Source organism: Triticum aestivum, chromosome 4D, assembly GCF_018294505.1.
Source record: "Triticum aestivum cultivar Chinese Spring chromosome 4D, IWGSC CS RefSeq v2.1, whole genome shotgun sequence".
Lineage (NCBI taxonomy): Eukaryota > Viridiplantae > Streptophyta > Magnoliopsida > Poales > Poaceae > Triticum > Triticum aestivum.
The window spans coordinates 40433018-40452063 of NC_057805.1; the positions used below are offsets into that span (position 1 = coordinate 40433018).

At 42.0% G+C, this 19046-nt stretch overlaps 1 protein-coding gene across 1 annotated transcript; it reads left to right on the forward strand.

Annotated features, from left to right (window-relative positions):
• The first annotated feature begins 378 nt into the window (after positions 1–378).
• On the forward strand, positions 379–5775 carry LOC123096027 (WD repeat-containing protein PCN). Its single transcript, XM_044517609.1, has 11 exons — positions 379–765; positions 883–1014; positions 1377–1698; positions 1785–1848; positions 2210–2323; positions 2402–2564; positions 2863–3016; positions 3094–3668; positions 4181–4359; positions 4577–4831; positions 5128–5775. The coding sequence occupies exons 1-11, from the start codon at positions 592–594 to the stop codon at positions 5414–5416; spliced, it is 2421 nt and encodes an 806-aa protein (XP_044373544.1). The 5' UTR covers positions 379–591; the 3' UTR covers positions 5417–5775.
• The last annotated feature ends 13271 nt before the right edge of the window (positions 5776–19046 follow it).

The following is a 19046-nucleotide window of genomic DNA, read 5'->3' on the forward strand; positions in this document are numbered from 1 at the left end:
GTGCAGATGAGCTCGGGAGCCAAAACTCCGCGTCCGTTGTTTTGCTGTTTCCAAACGCGCCAACATGCTAGAGTAACTATCGCTATGATACTCTCTCCATCCGTACACTCATTTCAGCGACAGTTAATTCCGTACGGAGGTTGTAGTTGATATGTGCAACTTGCCCAAAAAACATAGCATCATATCACTCCATGAATACACGTTTTTTTTTCAACAACCCGGTTTGTACGCTCGAAAGGTTTGGAGCCGACCGAGCTCAGCACAGCCCAAAACTACCACGCCGTCGACATCTCAAGCCCACTAAACCCGTGCCGCCGCTCAAGAAGGCCCAGCTCGCCAGCCTCACCTCTCGTGGCCCTCACGCTTGCGTCCCGGCCAACCCTACTTGACCTCCTCGCCCCGCAAAACCCTAACGAGCGGCGAGCCGCCTCTCTCTCTGAGCATCATTCACCCTCGCCCCCCAATCCCGCCGCGCGCGCCCCCATCGCGGCCGCCCCCGAGCTCCCACCCCGGAACCTTCTAGAACGCGCGGATCGCCGGAGCAGCCAGCCAGCCGGCCGGCGCGCGGCCACCGCCGCCACCGACGCGCGCATGGAGAAGCTCCGCATCCACCACTGCGGCGGCCGCGCGGTCGCCTGGACGCCCTCCCCCATCGTCGCCCTCGCCACCTCCCCATGCGCCTCCCAGGTCGCCGCCGCGCGAGAGGACGGCTCCCTCGAGCTCTGGCTCGTCTCCCCCGGCTCGGTCGGGTGGCACAACCAGCTCGTACGCTCCCTCCCCCCCCCCCCCCCCCCCCCCCCCTCCTCGCCGCGCCGCGCCGAGGTTTCTGCCAGCGACCCCGGGATTTCGCCGTGACCTGATTTTCGGTTTCTGTGGCCGCAGACTATACAGGGAGGCGCGGAGTCGAGGGTCACATCGCTTGTGTGGGTGCCGAATGGCGCAGGGGGCCGTCTGCTCTCTTCCAGCGTTGATGGGTCGGTGGCTGAATGGGATCTCTTCCACCTGCAGCAAAAGGTGCCGCACTCCGCGTGCTTGTGCTACATTTCAGTTCCAATTCAAAAGCACTCGTCATTTCAGAAACATAGGGGAATAGGTTTCCAACTTGTTGACAGTCTGTAGCAATGACCTGAAGTTCGAGGTTTGTGCATACCGCCGGAAAGCGTGTGATTGGGTTATAGAATGCCTGGTCTCCTTACCATCTTGGGTGCAAAAAATGCAATGTGCCAGACTGCCAGTAGTGTATATCTGACATAAGTTCCATTGGATGGTTATACATCTGTTTTTATTTGAACTTGTACGCTTATCGCTTTGCTATCCTATTAGTCATTCTAAGTTTGTGGATGTAATCATGATGGTTTTATTGTTCTCTTTTGTAGACTGTCCTAGATACTGTTGGGGTACCGGTCTGGCAGATGGCCATGGAGCCTACCGATGATCAATTGATTTCTGGAAATAAAAGCTCAGGATGTGCTGCAAATGGCCATGCGAATCATAATGGATCTACCGACTCTGAATTAAGTTATGTTGATGATGGTCAGAGCTCTGATGATGAAGATGATTCTGCAAAGACAAGCTCTTCGTATCGTGTGAATGAATTTCCGCGTTTGGCTCTGGCATGTGACGATGGTTCTGTACGCTTGTATAATGTGCCTGAATCTGGCCCACTGACCTACTATAGATCTCTTCCAAGAGTGAGCGGTATGTCCTGTATATCTTTCATCTCCCTGTTTTGGCAGTGATTTCAACTAGGGTGATTATTTATTTATGTGTGTGCTTACTTGCAGGACGAGTTTTGAGTGTGACATGGAGTAATAATGCCAAATTCATATTTTCGGGAAGTAGCGATGGGTATGTTAACATAACATTCCAGTGTAAATAGCTTTTTATGATGGATCATATGTGATTCTTCCCGTGTACTCCCTCCGTTCCTAAATATTTTTCTTTTTAGAGATTTCAACAAGTGACTACATACGGAGCAAAATGAGCGAATCTACACTCTGAAATATGTCTATATACATCCCTATGTGGTAGTTCATTTGAAATCTCTAAAAAGACAAATATTTAGGAACGGAGGGAGTATATAATTAGACTGTTGAGCACCTTCTTTCTCTTCTACAATTATTTCTCAGTTATAGGTCATCGCTTTTTTTTTATGGGATGCAATCTCTATGGGTTCATTTTTGTGATAGTCTTGTACTATGCTCTACAGATTAATCAGATGCTGGGATTCAACAATTTTCCATGAAAAGTATCGCATCACTGCTGGATTAGGCGGTGCTGGTAGTGGAAGTGAATTTTGTATATGGTCATTACTATTTCTAAGGTGAGAGAACGCATTTTCTTATGTTCAATGTTCTTCTCCCTCTACTTGCTTGTGTTGATTATTGCTGTTGCTATGTAGGTGCGGAACCCTTGTTAGCGGAGATAGTTCTGGGAGCGTTCAATTTTGGGATAACCGCCATGGAACTCTTCTGCAAGCCCACACTTACCATAAAGGCGATGTTAATGCACTAGCAACTGTGCCTAGTCAGAACCGGGTATTTTCTGCAGGATCTGATGGGCAGGTTGGTAGCATTGCTGAAACAGATGTTAGGTGGATTAACTACACTTACGAAAAATTCTCTCCATGTGTGTTTTTGCCTTAAAAAACTCGAGAAGCTGTTTGTTATTGTTGAATGCAATACATGTTGGGACATTTTCTTAAATTATAGTTGTGCAGTAAATACACCATATAAATTGGAAATAGACTTCTCAATTACATGTGTTAATTCTGTTTGTTGCAATTCAAGAATCCTTGCGGCCTTGAGTCAAGCATGCTGTACCTGGTTTTCTTCGCTTTCTAACTGAACAGATAATCTCTAGGTAATTTTGTACAAGGCATCGAAAGATGAGTTCAGTGCTCATAACGAGAAGGTGGCTGAAGAGCAAATGCACAAGTGGGTCTATGTGGGATATGTCAGGGCCCATTCTCATGATGTAAGGGCATTGACTATGGCCGTACCAATATGCAAAGAAGGTTTGTGTTGGTGCATATTGTAACCTGACCTCCAATTGTGTGTACACTGATTTATCTGTGTTCTTTTATTCTGTCAGATGCTGTACCAGAGGAAAAGGTGGTAAAGGCTCGCCGCAAGGATGAATTCAGTTACCGCAAGTGGGCACATCTGGGTGTACCGATGCTCATTTCTGGTGGGGACGACACCAAGCTGTTTGCTTATTCTGCACGGGAGTTCACTCTATATTCACCACATAACTTTTGCCCTGCACCTCAACGTCCATTGATAAATCTAGCAAGAGATTGCACAGTTAATGGAGACTCTGTGATGCTTGTCCAGTCTGTTAATTGCTTGGACGTTCTACTTGTGTCAGTTAAGAACAAACTGACTCCAAGTACATCGTCCGGGGGAGATGCTACGATACGACAAGTTATTCATCTTAAAAGCAAGGGGTCTAGAAAAATAATAGCAAGTGCTGTCTCTACCAATGGAATGCTATTTGCCTATTCGGATTGTGTAAAGCCCTGCCTTTTCGCACTAAGGCACAAGGGCGGAAAGAAGTTCTCTCTAGACAAAATAGAGTTGCCAAAGGGAATATCATGCTCTCAGAGCATGATGTTCACTGATGATTCATCCAGTCTGGTTCTATCTTGCAATGATGGGAAAATTTATGTAAGTGTTTCTTTGATCTGGCCCCCTTTTGTACTCATAGGAGAATGATTAGTAGATGATCTCCATTATCTGTGCATTGTGACTGCTTAACTTGTGCCGTTGCGGCTGCCATGCGCCTAAAGCTATTCATCTCATAGCTTATTGGAAACAATTCTAGTAGATTACAATATGCAGTTAAAACAGTCCATTTGAAGTTTTGTACATCCAGTATAGTACTATAAGATGTTGAACGTAGTAATAGCACATCTAACTAATCTGAAGGTACAAATTGATACGGGTCCACTTCTATCTTTTTGGGCCTTATTACTCATACCTTTGCTAGTGTTGAATTGAGCATGAATGGTCAAATCACAAGGTTTAAAACTGGGATGTGATTTCTATCCCCAATGGTTTGACTTTTCTTGTAGGGTGAAATACATCTTGATGATTGAGGCCATGGTGATGTTTTTATTTTTGTCTTCTCATTCCTCTGTTATTTTGTTTCTGAACTTCATTTCTACTGCACAAATCAGGTTGTGGATATTGCGTCAAGAAAAATTTCAAATATATTTCGCCCTACAAGTAAGATAGATGGAACAAAAACTTCCAAAGAACCACCTGTCACAAAAATGTTTGTGAGTGCTGATGGGCAGTGGGTGGCTGCAGCTAACTGCTTTGGGGATGTCTACATATTTAACCTTGAGGTCCAGAGGTATGCTTCATATCAGTTGATTGTGTGTGACCCTCCGAATGTGCTTTCATGCCTAGTAAGATACTAATAATTTACTAATGTATGGAGTACAATGGTAATCTTGGCATTCACAAATTCTGATTTGCAGTCATATGACTTGGCAGACCATTAGTTTCATCATTATGCATTGGAAGGCATGCTTTTGTACCATCTCTAAACCTTTTTCTATTATCTGCAGGCAACACTGGTTCATACCGAGAATGAATGGTGGCTCGGTTACATCTGGTGGCTTTTGTCCCAAGAACAATGCCCTTGTCATGACTACCTCTAAAAATGAGGTATATGTATTTGATGTGGAAGCCAAAGAACTGGGCGAATGGTCTAAGCGTCATACACAGCAATTACCCACAAGATTCCAAGACTTTCCTGGAGAGGTCATTGGCCTCTCATTTCATAAAATGAGCCCATTTTCAGTCATGGTATACAGTGCCAGGTAATAACCTTCTATTGCTCAGTATTTTGCTAGTTAGTGTCGTCTATTGCTGACCTGTTTTTGGCTAGTTCACTTATGCTGCCTGTGTTTTAATGTTCTGAGCCCTGTGCGTTAACACATTCTTGGTGCTGATTTAATACATATTTCATGAAGTGCTGATTTGTTCGATGGGCATTTGTGAGGAAATCTGATTATATGGGAATTAATAGTCTCTGCTAGCTTTTTTTTGCCTTGTTACTAGAAGACTGACAATGATTAACATGACGCTGACGCATAAATGTTTCTTTCTTTTCCAGGGCAATGTGCGTTATTGATTTTGGATTGCCAGTTGTTCAGGATGTCCAATTGTCAACATCAGAAAAGACAGACTCACAAAAGGCTGCGAAAACAAAGGTTAAGCGGAAACATCGTGACGAAGATTTGAAACAAGAGAAAAGGAGCAACTTCACCTTCTTTGCATTTAAAGATCCGGTGCTGTTTGCTGGCCACCTACTGGACAGTTCAATTCTGGTAGTAGAAAAGCAATGGATGGATGTCGTCCAAGGATTCGGCCCACCGGTCCACAGACACATATACGGGACATGATCCATCCATCCATAGTAGCGTTTGAACTTGTGGCCCTCGTAACAGGCAGGCAGCCCATTCTTTTTCGTCACCGCCATGAAATGTTTCCAACCCCAAGCAAGTTGTCTGGCATGACACTCCCAAGATGTAGCAGCACATAATGTCTGCTATTATCATCTGGCGCGATAGCAGTCTGGGTCAATTTCTCTTTGGTGGCTTTTGTTTCTTGAGTAGCCTCGTTGTATTCTTTTTCTTCACTGAAGTATGTTAGTGGACCCTTCACAGCGCCAGTTTTGTCATACCGTGTCAAAATGCGCAAATTTTGTCATATGTAAACAATGTATCATCTACTGTTATGTCAACATATCTCGTTTGTCCAAGCCTTTGTGCTGTGTGTACGTGAGCAAACGATAGAACATATAATACAATTGTCGGCGGACAAATATTTTGTATTTTTAGTTCATCATTCATCAAAAAACATGATAAATCATTGAATCGCAGCCGATTGGACCTAAAAATTATCAAGTTAGTTTTTTGTTGACGATCATATCTTTCTTTTTTCATTCATGTTTTTTATCTCAATAATTTGGTAGCTTGGTCATCCATGGTAAGTAATATGATTGAGCCGCGTAAGAAAATGTGTGATGAAATATTGATAATCCACTTTTGAGCCTAGGCACAGTTCCACCCGCGCCGATGAAAAAAATAAAAACAAATACTAGAAAAAGTCAAAACCTTCCAATTCTTTTTGTGTGTGAGGTTCGCTACAATTTTTAACTCAGTTGGACATTTGAGCAGCTCTTGGTAAAAAAAGACAAAGTTGGGGTCTGTAAAAAAGTTTACTGTTCGCGCATTGTTGTGATTTGATTTGTCTTTTTTTGCTGAGAGTTGCTCAGATGTCCAAATGAGTTGAAAATTGGAGCGGACCTCACGCATCAATTTATCTACCACACAATTTTTTTTGGATTTTTTAAATTTTTTCTAGTATTTGTTTTGATTTTTTTCCTATCAGGTGCAGATGAGCCTGGGCACAGAAACGCCACACTCATGAAATATGGTGTTGGATTAAATGACGTAAGGCCAGCACGACCCCATCTTGGCTTTGGGTCCCGTCGGGATCGAAGCCTTGGCCTTGGCCGTCGGGGTGGAAGGCTTGGCCAGGACCATCGTAGATGATGTTCTCCATGAATTCGTTGAAGTCAGGGACATCGGCCATCGTCGTCGGGTTGGGCATTCTGTCGAACAGGTTGCGGGTGTCGAGAAGGGAGGGGCACCCACCAAGGAGAGAAAGGCCCTCCTTGGGGCGCCGACCAAGGGGGAGGAGTCTAGTCCAATTCGCCCCTCCCCCCACACACAAGGGGGACACCACTTCCTATTGGGCCATGGTGGCCCAATACTCCTTCCACCACTTGGCCTTTTAAGGCCCGTTGATATTAAATTAAATATAAAAGCGTCCTAACAATCACTACAGCCTTTTATTATTATTTAACATAACCGAAAACATTTTCCACCTATATATTATTTATCGGTAATACCCGATATTGTCCGATAATCTGCGAAACCCTTCCAGTGACCCCAAAACGCTTCCGGTTCCTCTCGAAACTATTCCAAATATTAATGAAACAATTCCACAAATAAATCCTCGATACACTCGTCCTACCAACGCTTAGCAGATCATGATTACCTTAAGATTGTGATCCCGTAGGTTCGATGAATCATGGACATGAACGAAACCCCTTCTTTCAATGACCGATAGCGGAACCGTGGACGTCTATATCGATCCCTATGATTACACGAATGACATTAGAGTGAACCTTTGGTTATCATGTGATATTACCTTTGCTTCGCGATACTTTACAAAACCCGAGGTGTGTCGGTATCCTCCTGAGTCATGCATATGCTCACTATATCGTCATTCTTGCTACTGGTTTTGTTCTTCTTTCTCGTTGAAGTGTCCCGGCATCCCCGTGATGTAGTCACCTGTGTCTGGCTAGACGATGATTGATGTCGTCACACCGAGAGGGCCCTAAGAATATCTCTCCATCGTTGGAGGAGAAAATCTCACTCTCGAGCTATCTAGTCCCTTGTCAAACTTTTCGATGAACCTGTAAGTTGTCGTTATGATCACCGTGTTACATATGACACTTGAGCAACCCCAAAGTTCACCATACGGTAGGAAGTGACTATGATACTCTCATGGTCTGAGGAACTAAAAACACATTCTAACACTCCTTGTTATAACAACTGATTTCAGACGATATTATCTCAAAGTATAACAAACAAGTTTGGGTCAATTTAATATGATCGTTCTTCTAACGTCATCCTCTAAATGTTTGTTTTAGAGCTATTGTTACACTTAATGACATCCTCAGATCTGGAAAACATGATCACCAACAACACTTGAGCCAATCTTAGAGGCAAGAATAGGAACCTATACTTTATCGTCTATCATTTCACACGTGCATATGAGTTTTCCACTAAATCACATATTTCAGGATCATAGCAGTTATAACATGAAATATAAACTCTTTAATTATGAAAATGAAAATACAATAATACAATATTATTGCATCGAGGGCATATTTCCAATACTCAGCTCGTACCGTCCCTATCCCTGGCGGTAGGATATAGAAGGCTACCACTACGGAGCTAGGGCTTGGCCAACCCGTGCCCTAGCCCGCCCAGCCATGCATTTTTTTGTAAGGTACACCTACTATTGGGCATTTCCTATTCGGCGCCCATTGTGCCCGTTAATGTGTAAACCGCAAACCGGTGTACACACCCTTCGCACTGGGCTGACCGTTTTAGTTTTCTTTTTTCCATTAAAAAACCAAAAAAAGCGCGCGAGGTGGCTCAAACCCGCGATCACTTGCTCTTGAGAAACGACATTAGCCACCGGGGACACCACACCTCTTGTGTTCACTTGCTTCCTTTTTCTTCTTTCTTTTGTCTTTTTATTTGCCTCTCCTTTTTCCCTAAATTCATGAACTTTTTTCAAAATTTGTTAACTATTTTTAAGATCGATGAACCTTTTTTCAATTTTGATGAACTTTTTTTCAAATTGATGATATTTTTCAAATTTTGTGAACTTTTTCGATACGATAAACTTATTTTTTTCAAATTCAATGATTCTTTTGGAAAATTGATTACCTTTTCAAATTCAATTATATTTTTGTCAAGTTTGTGATCTTTTTTTTTTTCAAAATTGATGAACTTTTTTAAAAATTTGATGGATTTTTTTAAAATTGGTGAACTTTTTTTTAATTTTGTGTGCTTTTCATATTCATGAACCTTTTTTAGTTTCTTTTCAAATCCATGAACTTATTTGAATTCATTTTTTTCTTATTTTGGTCAATCTCGACCTTTCAACCATTGTCCGGAAGCGAATAAGCTGCGCGCCTGTCGAGCGATGGCGTCTCTTGCTATTGGGCCATCCCGTATATGCTGGCGTGTGGGCGCCAGAACTCTTAGTTGGCGCCTAAGGCGCTGAATAGGAGGTCCCCTATTGAGTCATGGAATAGCAACCTAGTAGTAATTTCCTTCGGCTAGACCTCACCGGCCCACAATTTTCTTGTCTTTTTATTTTCCTTTTATTTTTCATCACCGCCATGTAATGTTCTCGTCCCCAAGCAAGTTGTCTAGCATGACATTCGCGAGATCTTATCAGGTGGCGCCATAACAGTCCGGGTCGATTTCTCTTTGAGTGGTTTTTGTTTCTTGTGTAGCCCCACTGTATTCTTTTTCTTCACCGAAGTATGTTAGTGGAGCCTTCACAACGCCTGTTTTGCCATACCGTTTTCGAAATGCACAAGTTTTGTCTTATGTAAACAATGTATTATTAGGGCATCTCCAACACCGATCCGTAAACCTCTCGTAACCATCTGAACCGCGTTTTCCGGACCGCGGAAGCCATCCAACGTCGACTTGTATCCGCGGAGCGGTCCGGACGCGATTTCTCCCACAAACCAGAGACAACCGTGGGGAAGGTTTGCGGGAGTCCGAACACGCGAAATGTCACTCTCCGCCCCCTCCCCACCCAAAAGGAAGGTCGAGCCCGCGCTATTGTAGCACCCCGCATTGTTTTCGCGCCAAAATCCCCCACTCTCTTCTTCCACTCCCCGCCGCTCTCCGCTCAATTCCCGCTCTTTTCTCCCACCCTCTCCTTCCCTCTGCCGCCGACGCATGGAACCGTCGGAGATGAAGGCGGCGAAGGTGCCGGAAGATCCGAGCATCACGCTCACCCAGAAGATCAGCTCGGAGATGCGGCAAAATCGCCGCATCAAAGCGAAGCACCGCAAAGGAGGAGAAGATGAGGAAGCGTCTGGCCGCCGGTGGGCCTGGTGGTGGAGATGGGCGTGGTGGACAGGGCGGGAGGTGAGGTCGTGGCGGACGCCGCCAGACGGGTGCGGCCACAGTACAGACGACGCGTGGCCGGAGCCTTACAAGCCTCCGTACTACTACGCCGCCAAGCAGATGGGTGCAAGCCCCGCCAGTAGGGTTCCTTGATGACCCACAAGTACAGGGGATCAATTATAGCTCTTTTCGATAAGTAAGAGTGTCGAACTCAACGAGGAGCAGAAGGAAATGACAAGTGGTTTTCTTTAAGGTAATGTCTGCAAGTGCTGAAATTGTAAGTAACAGAGTAGTTTGATAGCAATATAATTTGTAACGAGCAAGTACCAATAGTAGTAACAAAAGTGCAACAAGGTAGCCCAATCCTTTTGAGGCAAAGGACAGGCCAAAACAGTCGCTTATGATAAGCAAAGTGTTCTTGAGGGTACATGGGAATTTCATCTAGTCACTTTCATCATGTTGGTTTAATTCGTGTTCGCTACTTTGATAATTTGATATGTGGGTGGACCGGTGCTTAGGTGCTGTTCTTACTTGAACAAACCTCCTACTTATTATCAACCCTCCCGCAAGCATCTGCAACTACGAGAAAAGTATTAAGAATAAATTCTAACCATAGCATTAAACTTTTGGATCCAATCGGTCCCTTACGGAATAGCGCATAAACCGGGGTTTAAGCTTTTGTCACTCTCGCAACCCATCATCTAATTGCTACTCCACAATGCATTCCCTTAGGCCCAAATATGGTGAAGTGTCATGTAGTCGACGTTCACATGACACCACTAAGGGAATCAGAACATACATACTATCAAAATATCGAACACATATCAAGTTCACATGATTACTTGCAACATGATTTCTCCCGTGACCTCAAGAACAAAAGTAACTACTCACAAATGATAAACATGCTCATGATCAGAGGAGTATTAAATATCATATTGGATCTGAACATATAATCTTCCACCAAATAAACCATATAGTAATCAACCACAAGATGTAATCAACACTACTAGTCACCCACAAGCACCAATCTATAGTTTCGGTAACAAGATTGAACACAAGAGATGAACTAGGGTTTGAGATGAGATGGTGCTGTTGAAGATGTTGATGGAGATTGCGCTCCCCAAGATGGGAGAGTTGTTGGTGATGATGATGACGATGATTTCCCCCTCTGGAAGGGAAGTTCCCCCGGCGGAATCGCTCCGCCGGAGGGCAAAAGTGCTCCTGCCCAAGTTCCGCCTCGAGGCGGCGGCGCTCCATCCCGAAAGTCCTCTCCTTATTTTTTCTAGGTAAAAATGACCTATATACCAGAAGATGGGCACCGGAGGTTGGCCTGGGTGAGCACAACCCACCAGGGCGCGCCTAGGCTCCCTAGCGCGCCCAGGTGGGTTGTGCCCACCTGGTGGCCCCCCTCTGGTAGTTATTTGCTCCATTAATTCTCAAATATTCCATAAAAAATCCTCGTGAAGTTTCAGCTCATTTGGAGTTGTGCAGAATAGGTAGCCTAACGTAACTTTTTCAGGTCCAGATTTCCAGCTGCCGGAATTCTCCCTCTTTGTGTATATCTTGCATATTATGAGAGAAAATGCATTAGAATTACTCCAAAAAGCATTATTATGGATAAAAGAATTATAAATAATAGTAAGAAAACATGATGCAAAATGGACGTATCAACTCGCCCAAGCTTAGACCTCGCCTGTCCTCAAGCGAAAACCGAAATCGAAAAACATGTCCACATGCTTTGAGAGAGAGGTGTCGATAAAAACAAAATACGGACATAGAAGCATCATGTTGATTATTATAACAGCAACAAAATTAAACATAAGACTTTTATCATATACTTCTCATGAATAAGTAACAATTCATCACACAATCGAAGTATAAAGCAAAAACTCTATTAAAAACCAACAAACTATGTTCTCAGTCAACTTTGCAACTACAATTCATCATCTTTTCAGGAAGGGTCATGTATCGGAGCCTTTAGGCAAGTCCACATACTCAACCATCATTTAGTCTTCTATGATTGCTAACACTCACCGCGTACACATGAGCAAAACGTTTCAACCGGACACATAGAAAGATAGGAGCTTATAGTTTCACCTCCCAACATATTCACCTCAAGGGTAATGTCAACAATAATAACTCATGCTATCTATATTACACTGGACATATGTGCCTAGATCTTTCCTCACCACATGATGCTTGCCAAAGGAGAAAAAAAAGGAGTAGAAGGAAAACTTTGACTCTTTGCATAAATGTAAATACATAAAAGTAAAAGATAGGCCATTCACAGAGGGAAGCAGAGGTTGCCATGCGCTTATTTGTTTGTATGCTCAACCCCTTAGTGCAAAAGAATGTCATGTTACATTGCCCCTTGTGATAGCGACCTTTATTATGCAGTCTATCGCTTTTATTCTTCACCATCACAAGTTCGTGCAATGCTCAATTTTCTCTTACACTAAATGATCCCACACATTTAGAAGCAATTTTTATTGCCTTTTTGCACCGATGACAACTTACTTGAGGGATCTTGCTCAATCCCTAGGTAGGTATGGTGGACACTTGAAAGTAAGATTTGGGTTTAAGGGTTTTTGGATGCACAAGTACTATCTCTACTTAGTGCGGAATTTTTGGCTAGCAAAGATAGGGGGCAAGCACCACATGTTGAAGGATCTATGACAATATGACTTCTATGTGAATATAAACAAACATAAACCATTAAGTTGTCTTGCTTGTCCAACGTCAACAATTTTGGCATAAAATATTTTGATGAGGGCTCACAATCACAAAAGCTTTCTAGGATAGTATATTTATATGTGAATCTTCTCTTTCCTTATTAATTATTGAAAGTGCTAGTTATCAACTAGGGGGGGGGGTGAATAGGCGATTTTTATGAAAGTCTTCAAAACATGAGAGTTTCGAAGACAAACAATAGAAATGAACCTATTGATATGCAGCGGAAGGTAGACTGCACTAGACAAGACATAGTCAAGCAAGTAATGAAGCTAAAGCACGAAGACTATTAGCAGCTAGGTAGTATGGATCAAGATGGAAGATAGTATGAAGCCAAACACAAAAGTCGTCACACAGTGAAGTCAAACAGATCAGGCAAGCATGCAAATGACTTCATGAAGACAAACAGTAAATAAGTGAGGGAAGAGATAGAACCAGTTGCTTGGTGAGGACAAGGATTTGTTGGACCAGTTCCAGTTGCTGTGACAACTGTACATCTGGTTAGGGAGGCTGAGATTCAACTCAGAAGACTGCGTCTTCACCTTATTCCCCTTGAGCTAAGGACACCTAGTCCTCGCCCAATCACTTTGGTAAGTCTTCAAGGTAGACTTCCAAACCTTCACAGACTTCGTTCACTGGCAATCCACAATGACTCTTGGATGCTCAAAATGCGACGCCTAACCGGCTGGAAGATTCACAGTCCTCAAGTGTAACAAGTCTTCAGATCATGCGGATAGAAAGACTTCAGTGATGCCTAAAACTCTTTGGCTCTGGGTGTTTTGGGCTTTGTCCCCGCAAGGATTTCTCTCTCTCAAAGGCTTCGAGGTGGGTTGCTCTCAAACGACAAAAGCCGTGCACTAACTCTGAGCAGCCACCAATTTATGGTGTAGGGGGTGGGCCATTTATAGCCACTAGGCAACCCGACCTGATTTGTCCGAAATGACCCTGGGTCACTAAGGAACTGACACGTGTTCTAACGGTCAGATTTCAAACTCAGGCGGCAACTTGATTTGGGCTACAAGTAAAGCTGACTCATCCAGCTCTGGATAAGATTTGCTCTCATTGTCTTTGCTCGAAGACATAGGATTTGGTTGAGCATCACTTCAGACACTCTGACTTTGTTCACTTGGACCCCACTTAACAGTACGGTGGTTCCTATGACTCAACAAAGAAGAAAAGGAAACTACGAAACAGCTATGTCTTCGCACTCCATAGTCTTCACGTGAATGTCTTCTCGAGTCATAATCTTCGTTGTGAATATCTTCACAAACCACCATTGTCTTCAATGTCTTCACACATTTTTAGGGGTCATCTCCGGTAGGTAAACCGAATCAATGAGGGACTACTACCTGTGTTATCCTGCAATTCTCACAAACACATTAGTCCCTCAACCAGGTTTGTCGTCAATACTCCAAAACCAACTAGGGGTGGCACTAGATGCACTTATAATCTCCCCCTTTTTGGTGATTGATGACAAACTGGTTGAAGTTTTCAACGGGGATAAAAGTATGTGAAATTGTAAGGATTTAAAGTATTGTCTTCATAAGTAGCAGAAAAGGCTCCCCCTGAAGATGTGCATATAAGTATTTTGCTGTTGAATGCAAATGCACATGGTAGGTTGTACTTGTGGAGATCCTCTTCAACTTATGAAGACAATTCATCATGCATGAAAAGATACAATGAAGATAATGACATGCATAATGAAAAATGGACGCCTGTGGAATGACTTCGTGCAGAATTTATCGTCGCACATGCGGAATTTATCATCGCATCACATAGTTGACTGAAAAAGGTAGCAGACGACCATCAAGTTTAAGTGTTACAACTCAAAGAACCAAATGTATCAAAAGCGAGAGTTGTAAGCACTTAGCAAAAAGTATAACAACCACCCATATCGACCCGCTTGAAGACTATCAACTCATATGCTTCTCCCCCTTTTGTGAGTAAGGACCAAAAAGGTTTGAAGACATAGAGCTTCTACTCGTTCCCATGAGGAGTAGGTGAAGCAGTGATACGTCTCCAACGTATCTATAATTTTTGGTTGTTCCATGCTATATTACATTCTGTTTTGGACATTATTGGACTTTATTATAAAGTTTTATATTATTTTTGGGACAAACCTATTAACCGAAGGCCCAGCCCAGAATTGCTGTTTTTGCCTATTTCAGAGTTTCGCAGAAAAAGAATATCAAACGGAGTCCAAACGGAATGAAACCTTCGGGAACATGATTTTCGGAACGAATGTGATCCAGAGGACTTGGACCCTACGTCAAGAAAGCAACCAGGAAGGCACGAGGTAGGGGCGCACCTACCCCCCTGGGCGTGCCCTCCACCCTTGTGGGGCCCACGTTGCTCCACCGATGTACTTCTTCCTCCTATATATACCTACGTACCCCCAAACTACCAGATACGGAGCCAAAAACCTAATTCCACCGCCGCAACCTTCTGTACCCGTGAGATCCCATCTTGGGGCCTTTTCCGGAGCTTCACCGGAGGGGGCATCGATCACGGAGGGCTTCTACATCAACACCATAGCCTCTTCGATGATGTGTGAGTAGTTTACCTCAGACCTTCGGGTCCATAGTTATTAGCTAGATGGCTTCTTCTCTCTTTTTGGGTCTCAATACAATGTTCTCCCCCTCTCTTGTGGATATCTATTCGATGTAATCTTCTTTTGCGGTGTGTTTGTTGAGACTGATGAATTGTGGGTTTATGATCAAGTTTATCTATGAACAATATTTGAATCTTCTCTGAATTCTTTTATGTATGATTGGTTATCTTTGCAAGTCTCTTCGAATTATCATTTTGGTTTGGCCTACTAGATTGATCTTTCTTGCAATGGGAGAAGTGCTTAGCTTTGGGTTCAATCTTGCGGTGTCCTTTCCCAGTGACAGTAGGGGCAGCAAGGCACGTATTGTATTGTTGCCATCGAGGATAACAAGATGGGGTTTATATCATATTGCATGAGTTTATCCCTCTACATCGTGTCATCTTACTTAAAGCGTTACTCTGTTCTTTTGAACTTAATACTCTAGATGCATGCTGGATAGCGGTCGATGTGTGGAGTAATAGTAGTAGATGCAGGCAGGAGTCGGTCTACTTGTCGCGGACGTGATGCCTATATACATGATTATACCTAGATATTCTCATAACTATGCTCAATTCTGTCAATTGCTCAACAGTAATTTGTTTACCCACCATAATACTTATGCTCTCGAGAGAAGCCACTAGTGAAACCTATGGCCCCCGGGTCTATTTTCCATCATATTAATCTGCCAACACTTAGCTATTTCCATTGCCTTTTATTTTACTTGCATCTTTATTATAAAAATACCAAAAATATTATCTTATCATATCTATCAGATCTCACTTTCGTAAGTGACCGTGAAGGGATTGACAACCCCTTTATTGCGTTGGTTGCGAGGATTTTATTTGTTTGTGTAGGTGCGAGGGACTCGTGCGTGGCCTCCTACTAGATTGATACCTTGGTTCTCAAAAACTGAGGGAAATACTTACGCTGCTTTACTGCATCACCCTTTCCTCTTCAAGGGAAAACCAACGCAGTGCTCAAGAGGTAGCAAGAAGGATTTCTGGCGCCGTTGCCGGGGAGTGTATGCAAAAGTCAACATACCAAGTACCCATCACAAACCCTTATCTCCCGCATTACATTATTTGCCATCTGCCTCTCATTTTCCTCTCCCCCACTTCACCCTTGCCGTTTTATTCGCCCTTTCTTTTTCGTCCGCCTCTTTTGCTTGTTTGCTTGTGTTACCATGTGCCTTCTATTTGCTTGCATCTTTGCTTGCTAAAAATCTATTGTTATGGATCCACTTAAAGTGTTCTACTTGGATCATCTTCGATCCTTATGCGCTCGTGCTGAAACCCCAACTAGCCTAGTTGATGGGAAATCTTTAGATGAGCATGCTCATTTTGTGCGTCACCGTTTGTCTGAAAAAGGGAGACTCTTATGGAATCAAATAAACAAATTGTTGTGTTATGCTTGGAATCTTTTTGAAATTTGTGATCTTACTTGTTGCTCTAAGAACCCTAAAAAACACCTCCCCTACCTATGTGAGTTTAATGATAATGAAATCTTATCTTCTTATGCAAAGGGTGTTTATAGTTACTATGATATTGAAAAAATTGAAGAATTTGTTGCTTTTAAGGGTGCTTATGAAGTTGCTTCTTTGTTTGAAAAGTATGATATTACTCTCTACGAATCTGAAAATCTTGACATACTTAAATATTGCTATGAAAACTATGCTCATAATGTCTATGTCAAAGAATTTATTGAAAGAATGACCGTTGCTTCGGAAGAAAATAATGATATGCATGAATCTATAGATAATTATGATTCCGATGATTTGATTGAAATGTCCCTTGATGAACATGATGCTTGCTATTCTTGTGGCCATAATGCCAATATTTTTGAAGATGAATTTGCTATAGTTCCGTATGTTAAACATGAGATCGTTGCTATTGCACCCATACTTGATAGTTCCTTCGATGAAAAGCATGATTGCAATGATGTTATTATAAATCTTAATGTCAATTTGTGTCAATGATATACAAAACCTCAAGCTTGGGGATGCTAGTTTTGCTATGACTACTATTTGCTGCAATGATCATGATTGGGGTGATTCTTCTTTTGATCTTGAAAATATATTTAAGCCCCATGATGAATATGAGATTGATTATAATGTTTGCAATAATATTGAAAGTGGGTTTGGAAGAGTGTCAACTTTAGATCCCACATATTTGGAGAATGTTCAATCTTATGTTTTTGATAAAAGTGGGTTTGGAGAGGTCATGACTTTAGTTAATTTTAATCCCACTATTTTGGAAGAGTGTCAACTTTGCATACATGTGGGTCGTGTTAAGAATATGATTTGTGATAGCTACATTGTTGAATTTGCTTATGATCTTACATGTAATTATTATGAGAGAGGAAAATATGGTTGCAGAAATTTTCATGTTACTAAATTACCTCTCGTTATGTTGAGATTGCTATTGTTTATTTCCGCTTCCTTCCATATGCTAGTTTTTGCTTGCCTTGATAATTTGTTTGCCTATAAGATGCCTATGTATAGGAAGTATGTTAGACTTAGATGTGTTTGTCACGTGTTTTATGATGCTCTCTTTGTGCTTCAATTCTTGTCTTTCTTGTGAGCATCATTGAAATCTCAATGCCTAGCTAGGGGCGTTAAACGATAGCGCTTGTTGGGAGGCAACCCAATTTTATTTTAGTTTTTAGTTTTTTGCTTCTGTTTAGGAATAAATGTTTGATCTAGCCTCTGGTTAGATGTGTTTTTATGTTTTAATTAGTGTTTGTGCCAAGTTTAACCTATAGGATCTTCTTGGATGATAGTTATTTGATCTTGCTGAAAATTCCAGAAACTTTCTGTTCACGAAAACAATTGTTAAAAATCACCAGAAAGTGATAAAATATTGATTCCAATTTCTGCTGATCAATAAACAAATTGTCTAGGTCGTCCTATTTTGGCTGAATTTTTTGAGTTCAAGAAGTTTGTGTTAGTTACAGATTACTACAGACTGCTCTGTTTTTGACAGATTCTGTTTTTCGTGTGTTGTTTGCTTATTTTGATGAATCTATGGCTAGTAAAATAGTTTATAAACCATAGAGAAGTTGGAATACAGTAGGTTTAACACCAATATAAATAAAGAATGAGTTCATTACAGTACCTTGAAGTGGTGTTTTGTTTTCTTTCGCTAACGGAGTTCACGAGATTTTCTGTTAAGTTTTGTGTTGTGAAGTTTTCAAGTTTTGGGTAAAAGATTTGATGGATTATGGAACAAGGAGTGGCAAGAGCCTAAGCTTGGGGATGCCCATGAAACCCCAATATAATCTAAGGACACCTAAAAGCCAAAGCTTGGGGATGCCCCGGAAGGCATCCTCTCTTTTCGTCTACTTCCATCGGTAACTTTACTTGGAGTTATATTTTTATTCACCACATGATATGTGTTTTGCTTGGAGCGTCTTGTATTATTTGAGTCTTTATTTGTTTGTTTGCCACAATCATCCTTGATGTACACACCTTTTGAGAGAGACACACTTGATTCGGAAATTGTTAGAATACTCTATGTGCTTCACTTATATCTTTTGAGTTATATAGTTTTTGCTCTAGTGCTTCACTTATATCTTTTAGATCACGGCGGTGGATTTGTTTTATAGAAACTATTGATCTCTCATGCTTCACTTATATTATTTTGAGAGTCTTAAAACAGCATGGCAATTTGCTTTAATTATAATATGATGAGAAATTTGATGCTAGATAATTGTTTTGAGATATAAAGGTGGTAATATCATAGTTGTGCTAGTTGAGTAATTGTGGAATTGAAAAATACTTGTGTTGGAGTTTGTGATTCCCATAGCATGCACGTATGGTGAACCGTTATGTAACGAAGTCAGAGCATGAGGTATTTATTGATTGTCATCCTTTGTGTGGCGGTCGGGATCGCGCGATGGTTAACTCCTACCAACCCTTCCCCTAGGAGCATGCGTAGTAGTACTTTGCTTCGAGGGCTAATAAATTTTTGCAATAAGTAT

Excerpts from the sequence above, each read along its gene's own strand:
- LOC123096027 (XM_044517609.1), top strand. The coding sequence starts at position 592 with ATGGAGAAGCTCCGCATCCACCACTGCGGCGGCCGCGCGGTCGCCTGG. Across the intron at positions 1,699-1,784 it reads ATCTCTTCCAAGAGTGAGCG|GACGAGTTTTGAGTGTGACA; the intron begins GTATGTCCTGTA and ends GCTTACTTGCAG. Across the intron at positions 2,565-2,862 it reads CTGCAGGATCTGATGGGCAG|GTAATTTTGTACAAGGCATC; the intron begins GTTGGTAGCATT and ends GATAATCTCTAG.